Source organism: Lucilia cuprina, chromosome 2 (genome assembly GCF_022045245.1).
Source record: "Lucilia cuprina isolate Lc7/37 chromosome 2, ASM2204524v1, whole genome shotgun sequence".
NCBI lineage: Eukaryota > Metazoa > Arthropoda > Insecta > Diptera > Calliphoridae > Lucilia > Lucilia cuprina.
In genome coordinates this window covers 60,038,456-60,050,599 of record NC_060950.1, presented here as the reverse complement: position 1 = coordinate 60,050,599, position 12,144 = coordinate 60,038,456, and the positions used below count along the sequence as shown (strand labels likewise).

At 27.2% G+C, this 12,144-nt stretch overlaps 1 protein-coding gene across 2 annotated transcripts in view; it reads right to left on the bottom strand.

The window, feature by feature from the left end:
* Positions 1-5,274: 5,274 nt before the first annotated feature.
* Positions 5,275-12,144, bottom strand: part of LOC111684742 (dual oxidase maturation factor 1) — a 35,502-nt gene continuing 28,632 nt past the window's right edge. For both annotated transcript variants that reach the window (XM_046956482.1, XM_046956481.1), the window contains 3 exons: positions 6,422-6,853; positions 5,826-6,339; positions 5,275-5,503 (listed from right to left, as the gene is read on the bottom strand). In XM_046956482.1, the coding sequence (XP_046812438.1) occupies positions 5,461-5,503; positions 5,826-6,339; positions 6,422-6,853 (989 nt within the window). In that variant the 3' untranslated portion in view covers positions 5,275-5,460. The remainder of the gene's footprint in view (positions 5,504-5,825; positions 6,340-6,421; positions 6,854-12,144) is intronic.

The window sequence follows — 12,144 nt, the reverse complement described above, 5'->3', positions numbered from 1 at the left end:
AGTCTGAACTATAGATTTGCCTATAGACTGGACTATAGAGTTTTCTGTAGTCTAGACTATAAATTTGTCTATAATCTGGACTATAATGTTTGCTATAGTCTGGACTATAGAGTTGTCTATAGTCTGGACTATGTAGTTGTCTGCAGTCTGGACTATAGAGTTGTCTCTATTCTGGACTATAGAGTTGTCTATAGTCTTTACTATAGAGTAGTCTATAGACTGGACTATAGAGTAGTCTATAGTCTGGACTATAGAGTAGTCTATAGTCTGGACTATAGAGTTGTCTATAGTCTGGACTATAGATTTGTCTATAGACTGGACTATAGAGTTGTCTATAGTCTGTACTATGGAGCTGTCTGCAGTCTGGACTATAAAGTTTTCTATAGTCTAGACTATAGAGTTGTCTATAGTCTGGACTATGGAGTTGTCTGCAGACTATAGAATTGTCTATAGTCTGGACTATCGAGTTATCTATAGTCTAGACTATAGAGTTGTCTATAGTCTGGATTATAAAGTTGTCTATAGTCTGTATTATAGAGTTGTCTATAGTCTGGACTATAGAGTTTTCTATGGTCTTGACTATAGAGTAGCTATGGAGTAATCTATAGTCTGGACTAAAAAGTAGTCTCTAGTCTCGACTATAGAGTAGTCTATAGTCTGGACTATAGTGTAGTTTATAGTCTGGACTATGGAGTAGTCTACAGTCTGGACTATGGAGTAGTCTACAGTCTGGACTATGGAGTAGTCTACAGTCTGGACTATAGAAGTCTATTGTCTGGACTATAGAGTAGTCTATTGTCTGGACTATAGAGTAATCTATTGTCTGGACTATAGAGTAGTCTAGTGTCTGGACTAAAGAGTAGTCTAGTGTCTGGACTAAAGAGTAGTCTATTGTCTGGACTATAGAGTAGTCTATACTTTGGTCTAGGAATAAGTCTGTAATCGGGGTTATAAATTAGTTATAATTTGTAGTCTCGGCTATTCGTCTATTCTCGAATACAGATTTTTCTGTTGCCATTCTCATCCAGAAGTATAAAATCACTTCGAATTAAACAAAATTCTATGTCAATTTATTTAAGTGAGTGTTGATACAAATATTTGCTATATATTCTATTTTCGAAAAACGTATTTTTTAAATATGTTTAAATAACGGATAAGTAAAGTTACTTACTATTTTTTATTTACACATCTTACTTTTTTGCTCTTCATCCAGTTTGCAATATTTTATCAAGATTTGTTTAGTATTGTTTTCCTTCATTTTATACATTTCGTTTTTTTCCCCTCTGACTAAAATATTTCTTTCAATTTTTTGCAAGTTATTTTTGTTTTTTGATTTGATTGTATTTTATTTTTATTAGTTTATGGAATAGAATAGAATTTTTGTTGTCACATAAACTGGATGATACATCATCGGTAGCAGCAGCAACAGTAGTTGCAACAACTTGTATATACTACAAACAATATGCCAAAACCCAACAACTAATACAACAATGCCTGCATCTTACAATCATACATATTGTTAAATTCCATCATGAAGTCGTACATCATGTTGATGTAGTGATATGCTGCAGCAGCATCATCAGTTTGAGCAACAGCAGCAAAGTACGATTTCATATTGTATTGTTAGATGTACATATTGAAGGATTTCATTTTGTAATTTTTATTTTTTTCTTTTGTAAGATTTATTGTTATAAAGTGCATTCAGTATTTAATAAAATAAACTGCAACAAAATCAAACATTGATGAATGTGCATGTAACTAGTCATCAAATTGCAATAAATGTATATTTTTCACAATAAGTTGATATAAAAAATAAATATTTATTTATTGTATTTAGTTGTATATACTATATAATCAAATGTTAAATAAACTTGGTTATATGTATTTAGTTTTACTGTAGAAAAACATTATCAGTTTGAGTATTGTTACACCTGTCAAGAATTTATAAAATAACTTTTAAACATAACTAGAAATTTTAGGAATTATGGACAAAATGTGTTGTCTAACAGTAATGCACTACTTCATGTTATGCCTAAAAATATGCTTTATATTATTCGATTAAAAATCAACAGGGTGATAGAAAAATTAAATAAAGTTAAATAACGCATTTGAGAAAGATTCTTTAATTTGTATACCCTACAACACTCCAGCGGGAAGGGCTTGCTGTTGGTAACGCACAATAATATTGGTCCTACTCCCACCTAAAAGTATAACAATCAGCTTAGAATCATTTCCTGAGTCTATAAAATTTAGTACATGATATTCAGTTCTAGTTCAGTTCTAGTTCAGTTCTAGTTCAGTTCTAGTTCTAGTTCAGTTCTAGTTCAGTTCTAGTTCAGTTCTAGTTCAGTTCTAGTTCAGTTCTAGTTCAGTTCTAGTTCAGTTCTAGTTCAGTTCTAGTTCAGTTCTAGTTCAGTTCTAGTTCAGTTCTAGTTCAGTTCTAGTTCAGTTCTAGTTCAGTTCTAGTTCAGTTCTAGTTCAGTTCTAGTTCTAGTTCAGTTCTAGTTCAGTTCTAGTTCAGTTCTAGTTCAGTTCTAGTTCAGTTCTAGTTCAGTTCTAGTTCAGTTCTAGTTCAGTTCTAGTTCAGTTCTAGTTCAGTTCTAGTTCAGTTCTAGTTCAGTTCTAGTTCAGTTCTAATTCAGTTCTAGTTCAGTTCTAGTTCAGTTCTAGTTCAGTTCTAGTTCAGTTCTAGTTCAGTTCTAGTTCAGTTCTAGTTCAGTTCTAGTTCAGTTCTAGTTCAGTTCTAGTTCAGTTCTAGTTCAGTTCTAGTTCAGTTCTAAGTAGTTCACAATAAGTTGATATAAAAAATAAATATTTATTTAGTTGTATATACTATATAATCAAATGTTAAATAAACTTGGTTATATGTATTTAGTTTTACTGTAGAAAAACATTATCAGTTTGAGTATTGTTACACCTGTCAAGAATTTATAAAATAACTTTTAAACATAACTAGAAATTTTAGGAATTATGGACAAAATGTGTTGTCTAACAGTAATGCACTACTTCATGTTATGCCTAAAAATATGCTTTATATTATTCGATTAAAAATCAACAGGGTGATAGAAAAATTAAATAAAGTTAAATAACGCATTTGAGAAAGATTCTTTAATTTGTATACCCTACAACACTCCAGCGGGAAGGGCTTGCTGTTGGTAACGCACAATAATATTGGTCCTACTCCCACCTAAAAGTATAACAATCAGCTTAGAATCATTTCCTGAGTCTATAAAATTTAGTACATGATATTCAGTTCTAGTTCAGTTCTAGTTCAGTTCTAGTTCAGTTCTAGTTCAGTTCTAGTTCAGTTCTAGTTCAGTTCTAGTTCAGTTCTAGTTCAGTTCTAGTTCAGTTCTAGTTCAGTTCTAGTTCAGTTCTAGTTCAGTTCTAGTTCAGTTCTAGTTCAGTTCTAGTTCAGTTCTAGTTCAGTTCTAGTTCAGTTCTAGTTCAGTTCTAGTTCAGTTCTAGTTCAGTTCTAGTTCAGTTCTAGTTCAGTTCTAGTTCAGTTCTAGTTCAGTTCTAGTTCAGTTCTAGTTCAGTTCTAGTTCAGTTCTAGTTCAGTTCTAGTTCAGTTCTAGTTCAGTTCTAGTTCTAGTTCAGTTCTAGTTCAGTTCTAGTTCAGTTCTAGTTCAGTTCTAGTTCAGTTCTAGTTCAGTTCTAGTTCAGTTCTAGTTCAGTTCTAGTTCAGTTCTAGTTCAGTTCTAGTTCAGTTCTAATTCAGTTCTAGTTCAGTTCTAGTTCAGTTCTAGTTCAGTTCTAGTTCAGTTCTAGTTCAGTTCTAGTTCAGTTCTAGTTCAGTTCTAGTTCAGTTCTAGTTCAGTTCTAGTTCAGTTCTAGTTCAGTTCTAGTTCAGTTCTAGTTCAGTTCTGTTCAGTTCTAGTTCAGTTCTAGTTCAGTTCTAGTTCAGTTCTAGTTCAGTTCTAGTTCAGTTCTAGTTCAATTCTAGTTCAGTTCTAGTTCAGTCCTAGTTCAGTTCTACTTCAGTCCTAGGTCAGTTCTACTTCAGTCCCAGTTCAGTTCTACTTCAGTTATAGTTCAGTTCCAGTTCAGTTCTAGTTATGTTATAGTTCAGTTCTACTTCAGTTCTAGTTCTGTTATACTTCAGGTCTAGTTCGTTACAAATTCCCTTTTGTAAAAAATTTTTAAAATGTCTTTGTTTGGAACAGTTTTGAAAATTTTCTTTTTATCGTATTTTTTTAATTTCTCTTTTTAAATGAAATTTATAAAAAAAATCTTTTCTAACATTTTTAATAAATTTGTGTTTAAATAAAAAATTTTAAATAAATTAATTCTCAGAAAAAAAAACAAACCGATTTTAAATTTTAATAGTATTTTTGTTTTATTTTCTATATCAAGGTTTTTTCTTCTTATTTTCTAAACAATTTTTATAATTTTCACAATTTTCTTAATAAATCTTGTTCAACTTCGTTGTATTTTTCTAAATCACTTAAAGAATTCTTAATTCTCGTTACAATAATTTCGCTTTTTCATCATAACGCTCTTCTTATAATTAGCAAACATTTGTGATAATAAAAAAAATATATAAAAGTAAATAAATAAATTAAATGTTTTACAATTGACGATTACATATAAAAATAGCAAAAAAAAACTTAACACAATATTAAAAGAGTTGTAGAGAATAAAATAAATAATTTTGTTAAAATTTCTACTAAATATAAAAATAAACTAAAAGCCAATTTATTGAAATGTTAAATTAAATAAAATCCTAATAAAAAAAAACTAAAACTTATTAAGTAGGTATTACAATCATATTTTTTGTTAAAATTAAAATGAATTACATTGTTTATAAAACCTCAAGAGAAGCAGCTAAAGAAAGGAAATAATTTTAAACAAAGACGTTTTTATTACACAATCATAAATCAATATTAAATCCCCACATTTTTTCAATTCATACGCCTCTGCTTATAGTAATTGTTTTAAGTTTTTAATAATTTAAATAAATTTTTTAATAGTTCTTTTTTCATTATTTTGTTTTAGGGATTATCACAATGACATCATCACTTAAATTTTAATATCGTTTTATTTTGATAGTGTTTTTTAATATATATTTTTTTTATTTATTCATATAGTTATTAGTTTAATCTGTATTTTCTAGCTATAAAATGGCTGTTGTTGTACTTAATTTTTAAACTTAAATTTAATAATTCAAACAAATAAAATAATAATTTAAACTAATTCGTTCGTCAGGTTGTGTTCTTTATATTTTTAATTTTTTGTTTTGTCATTTTGTTTTAATTATATTAGAGAGTCAATTGTTTATAAAAATAATAAAATTTATCACAAATAAGTTACGTCCGTTAAATAATTAAATTAAAAATAAATTGCTTTGTGAGAGAAAGAGAAATGTAAGAAAACGAGCAAATGATTTATAAAAACATTAGCAAGTTCTCAAATTTTCTCTTTCTGAAATCAAGTATTTGTTGTTGTAGTTGAAGATCATCACCAGTGATCCATGTCTCTTATGCGATTAATAGGAGGATTTCTGAAAAAAGTAAAAAGGTTTTAGTGTGTGTTGTTTCTTTAAAAAGGTCCTAGACAAAACCAAGATCTAGTTCAGTTCTAGTTCAGTTCTAGTTCAGTTCTAGTTCAGTTCTAGTTCAGTTCTAGTTCAGTTCTAGTTCAGTTCTAGTTCAGTTCTAGTTCAGTTCTAGTTCAGTTCTAGTTCAGTTCTAGTTCAATTCTAGTTCAGTTCTAGTTCAGTTCTAGTTCAGTTCTAGTTCAGTTCTAGTTCAGTTCTAGTTCAGTTCTAGTTCAGTTCTAGTTCAGTTCTAGTTCAGTTCTAGTTCAGTTCTAGTTCTACTTACGGTAACATTCTCGACAAGGCATGTTTGTGCAATGGTGATATTTGTATGGCCGCCGAACCCATCGATGAACCTGAATCTTGTGACAAAGTTCTTTGCATATGCATAGGATGAGCCTGAATCTGTTGAGCACGACGGAAGGGATAACGCCAAGGACTCTTGGGTACATCACTTTGGAATGCCTTATTCTCAACGCCGGCATTCATGTGGGGGTGTGTATGTACATGGCCAGCCATGTGTACAGGCATATTACTGCCCGAACTGCCGCGATTTTGTTGCATATGTGAATTGTCACGTGCCTTCGAAGATAAACGTCTCAATATACGAGATCCTAAGCCGGGAGGATCTTCTAGACTGCGACTAGTACGTTTGCGATAACGCACATCACTAGACTCCTCAAGAATAACATGACGATCATAGGGTGTACCATAGTAGACCTCTAGGACGGTTGAGAATGTATGAGGCCATACCAAATCGATGATAGAAATTAATACACCTGCTATAAAGCATAAAATGCCTAAAGAAAAATATTTTTATTGTTTTAATAAATTTTATTATTTTTTTGTACTTAAATGCTATTTTTAATCTCGACAACCTACCTGCCACTAGCAAGAGCCAATAACACCAACCCAAATGAAATTCCAAACGACCACCCTCCATGTAAATTGTTAATGGTCTCTTCGGCAATTGACAATAGTAACCCACATTCGTACCAATCAAGAGTGCACCAGTTAATGCCTTCATATATGCACCATACCGTGGCACAGCGATAAGTAACAAATTCATTAGCAGCCAAGAGGCCAATGAAGCCCACAGCATTATGCTGGCAAAATAGCCAGCAGCACGATATTGACCACCCCACGAAAAACCTTCACGGCCAAGACTAAAGTACTCAGCCACAGTTAAGATGGGAAACGGCAAACCACGCTTCAATGCATCGCGATAATTGTTACTCATATCGGTGGCACCCTCCCATGTGAAACGTTCATTGTAATCAATGTCGGGTGGGGTCCAGTTGCCAACGGGTATTGCTGCAAAAGAACAAGAAGAAGAGGGAGAAAATTAAATTAAAACCAAAAAACAAAAATAATAATATTTCAATATTATATTTAAATGCTGCCTATAAAGTTGTATGCAGTTACCCAGGAATAAGAACAACAAATATGTAAGTAATACACTACAGACATCTGAAAAGTGCTATAGAGCGTAAATGCTGATTTTTTACTTTTTTTTGAATATAATGTTAATTTCTTTACTTTTTATGGAATTTGTTCGAATGTTCGTTTTATAAGAAACAAATTGATACGCATTAATTAAATGAAATATTGGTTTTTATGCATTTATGCAGTGAAATGTGAGCAAAAGTTTTGCAACAAAAAAAAGATAAAGGGAAATATTATATTAAAATATGTTTAAAATTGAGAGAGATTTTAAAACGAGGGAAATTTTGGTATATCTTTTATTATTAAGAGAGAGTAATATCTTAATATCTCTAAAGATAAGAAATTTTTGAAAGAATTTATAACAAAATAATATTTAAAATTTTTCTAAAAAACAAAGAATTATCCAAAATTTTCTATAAAAACAAAATATCTCGAAACATTTTTTTAAATAAAAAGAGACATTTTTAGTCATTTTTTAAAAACATAAAATTTAAAAAATTTTCTATAAAAGCGGGAAATTTTTGAAAATTTTTTTTATAAAAATGAGAAATTTTCGGCATTTTTTAGAAAATAAACACATATTTTCAAAATTTTTCTATAGAAAGGTGAAATTTTTTTAAAATTATTTAAAAACGAGTAAAGATAAGAAATTTTTGAAAAAATATATACCAAAATAAAATTTAAAATTTTTGTAAAAAAAAACAAAGAATTATCAAAAATTTTCAATAAAAACAAAATATTTCGAAATATTTTTTAAAGAGAAATTTTTAATAATTTTTTTAAAAACATAAAATTTTAAAATTTTTTTATAAAAGCGGGAAATTTTTGAAGAATTTGGTATAAAAATGAGAAATTTTCGAAATTTTTTAATAAATAAACACATATTTCCATAATTTTTCTATAAAAAGGATAAATTTTTGAAAATTATTTAAAAACGAGAAATTTTCGAAAAATTTCTATAAAAACAGGAAAATTTTCAAAATTTTCTATAAAATCGATAAATTTTTGAAATATTTTTTGGTAAAAAAAGGGAAATTTATAACAATGAGAAATTTTCGGAAAAATAGTAAAAAAAGGAAAAAGAAAAATCGTAAAGAGAAATAAAAAAAATCTAAAAAATGAAAAAAATTTAAAAATTTTCTATAAAAGCGGGAAATTTTTGAAAATTTTTTTATAAAATTGAGAAATTTTCGGAATTTTTTACTAAATAAACACACATTTTCAAAATTTTTCTATAAAAAGAAGAAATTCTTGAAAATTATTTAAAAACAAGAAATTTTCGAAAATTTTCAATAAAAAGGAAAAAAATCGTTTAAAAGAAAGGAAAACGAGGAATTTTCTGAAAATGTATTTAAAAAAAAAAATTTCTAAAAAATTTTATTAAAAAAGCAAAATAAAAAAAACTTTCAAAAATAAAAGAAATTTTTAAATATTTCTATAAAAACAAGAAAATTTTCAAAATTTTCTAAAAAATCGATAAATTTTTGAAATATTTTTGGTAAAATTTTTAACAACGAGAAATTTTCGAAAAATAGTTAAAAAAAGGAAAAAAAGAAAGAAAATTAAGTAAACTTTTTTTTACAAAAACATAAAATTTTCGATAAAATTTTATGAGAAAGAGAAATAAAAAAAATCTAAAAAAAAAGAAAAAATTTTCTATAAAAGCGGGAAATTTTTCAAGAATTTTGTATAAAAATGAGAAATTTAAAATTTAAAATTATTTAAAAACAAGAAATTTTAGAAAATTTTTCTATAAAAAAGAAAAAATTTTCCTATAAAAAAGAAAGGAAAACGAGGAAGTTTCTGAAATTGTCTATAAATAAAAAAAAAATTTCGAAAAAATTTTATTAAAAAAGCAAAATTAAAAAAACTTTCAAAAATAGAAGAAATTTTTAAAACATGAAAATTTTCAAAATTGTCTATGAAATCGATAAATGTTTGAAATATTTTTGGTAAAAAAGGGAAATTTTTTTAAATTTATAACAAATAAATAGTTGAGAAAATTAAAAAAAAGAAAGAAAATTAAGAAAACTTTTTTTTACAAAAACATAAAATTTTCGAAAAAAAATTCTATGAGAAAGATAAATTTAAGAAAAATCTGTAAAAAAAGGAAATTGTCGAAAAAGAAAAAAAACGAGGAAGTTTCTTAAATCGTCTATAAATAAAGAAAATGTTCAACGAAGTGTAATAAAAAAACGAAATTCAAAAAAAAAAATGCAAGATTTCCATAAAAAAGGAAAATTTTCAAAATTTTTTATAAAATCGAAAAATTTCCGAAATTTTATTTTATAAAAAAGGGAAATTTATAAAAACAAGAAATAAGAAAACTTTTGTTATAAAAATGATAAATTTTCGAAAAATTTCTATAAAAAAGAAAAATTTTTAAATTTTTTCTATAATAAAAAGAGAAAATTTCCAAAAAAAAAATATGGAGGAAAAAAGGAATTTTCTGAAATTGTCTATAAATAAAGAAACTATTTAAAAAACTTTTATAAAAAAAGAGAAAATTTTCAAAAAAAGATATGGAGGAAAAAGAGGAATTTTCTGAAATTGTCTATAAATAAAAAAACTATTTAAAAAACTTTTATAAAAAAACCGAAATAAAAAAAATTTAAAATCCAGGAAATCTTGAAAGATTTGAAAAATGGAAAATTTTCAAAATTTTTATTAAATCGAAAAATTGTTGTAATTATTTTTATAAAAAAGGAAAATCTTTGAAATTTATAATTTTGAAAAGAAATTTGATCTGTTTTTATAAGAAAGTGACATTTTTGAAAAACGGTTTATTAACTTTAAAAAATTTTGCATAAACAGAAACTTTTTATAAAAATAATTTTTTTATATTCTCTAAAAAATATTTTCTTAAATATTCTGTAAATACCAAGTCTTGATAGTTTTTATTAAAAAAAGGAAATTTTTCCATTTAAAAAAATTCTAAAATTATCAAAAAAAAGCAAAAAATTTTCGAAAAATTTTTATAAAAAAATGAATTTTTGATTTTTTTTTTGTAAAATCAATAAATTTCTAAACATTTTATATAAAAACGAGAAATTAAAAAAAAATTCTTTTAAAATAAAAAATTATGGGAAAATTTTTTTCGAAAAAAACTACATTTTTTATAAAAACCAAATAATTTAAAAAAATGTATGGAAAAAAGACAAATTTTGAAAATTTTCTATTAAAAGAGAATATTTTTGCAAACATTTTGTATTATTTAATTTTTTTATTTAAAACTAATATTTCAAAACAAGTTTTTAACAAATTTTCTAATATTGTTAAAAAAAATATATCTATAAATTAAGAATTTTTAAAATATATCGCAAACACAAAAATAGCAATTTATTAAATTCCTTAGTCATGATTATTTTCTTTTGTTTGCTATTATTCTATAAATTTTGCAGTTTTGTTTTGTTCAATTAGTTTAACAAATAGATTTCAATTAACCTGTATGTCACATACACCCGTCATGGGCACAACAGACACTCCATAATCATTTACACACTCATTCACTTAGATATTGAACATACGTACATGCGTATGTGTGTACATACATACATTTATATGTATTCCTATAAACATGTAATGAATACAAACTTGCAATTTATTTTAGCCAAAACAATTGTAAAATGACAACAATGAATGAAGTTAACACAGCAAAACCCGCAACAAGAAGCGAACAAATAATTTTCTAACAACTGCATATTCTTATTGTTATTTTCGTTGTTGCAGAATAGTAACAGCAACAAAATGTAATAATATTAAATTGCATTGAGTACATATAGAAACCTTAAAGCATGTGTAAATCAAGTATCACTTTGGTAATTTCCGTAAGTCAATTTAGAAACCTGGACATTAAACAAAACAAAACAAAAAAACCGTCAACCAACTATTCAACCAAACAACCCACCCATCCACCATTTAACCAACAAACAAACCAAACGAATCAAATGTACGATCAACGAACCCAGCAACAGCCACCTTAACACGTTAATGAATGGAGAGACAATTGTAACAATCTAGTGTGCATGTATGTATGAGTGTGTAGAACTATTGTAATTGCAGTAGCTGTAGACACAGCAACAATACATAATGTTGTTACAATGAAATAGCGCAAACGTCAGGCCTCTTTTTTAAATACGTTAATGCTGCTGTTATTACATACATACATGTGCGTTTCTAAATAAACGTAAATGTAGTGTGTTTGTAGGTGTATTTGAGTTTAAAGGAGTAATTTAAATTTTCTTGGATAAGTTGTAAAGACAGTTATATATTTTCTAAAAAAAGAGAAAATGTTATATATAAAAGGGATACTACAGTCCCGACTACAGAATAGACAATTTGTTTGGACAATAGAACATACTACAGTCCCGACTACAGAATAAACAATAGTTTCTAATATATAAGAATTATATTTTACAGAACAGTCTTAGTCTACTCTATAGAACAGTCATAGTTTATTCTATATAACAGTCTTAATCTATTCTATAGAACTGTCTTAGTCTATTCTATAGAACAGTCTTAGTTTGTTCTTTAGTCCAGATTATAGTCTTTTTAATAGTCCAGAATATATTCTCTTTAGTACAGACTATAGTATAGTCTGTTCTATAGTCCAGACTTTAGTCTGTTCTATAGTCCAGACTTTAGTCTGTTCTATAGTCCAGACTTTAGTCTGTTCTATAGTCCAGACTTTAGTCTGTTCTATAGTCCAGACTTTAGTCTGTTCTATAGTCCAGACTTTAGTCTGTTCTATAGTCCAGACTTTAGTCTGTTCTATAGTCCAGACTTTAGTCTGTTCTATAGTCCAGACTTTAGTCTGTTCTATAGTCCAGATTTTAGTCTGTTCTATAGTCCAGATTTTAGTCTGTTCTATAGTCCAGACTTTAGTCTGTTCTGTAGTCCAGACTTTAGTCTGTTCTATAGTCCAGACTTTAGTCTGTTCTATAGTCCAGACTTTAGTCTGTTCTATAGTCTAGATTTTAGTATGTTCTATAGTCCAGACTTTGGTCTGTTCTATAGTCTAGACTTTAGTCTGTTCTATAGTCCAGACTTTAGTTTAAGGAGTGAGATCGAAAAATTCTTAACATACATATATGTTTATAAAAAAGAAACCACTAAACTTACAGCTTTATTTTTTTTTATTTGATTCAAATTATTATTAC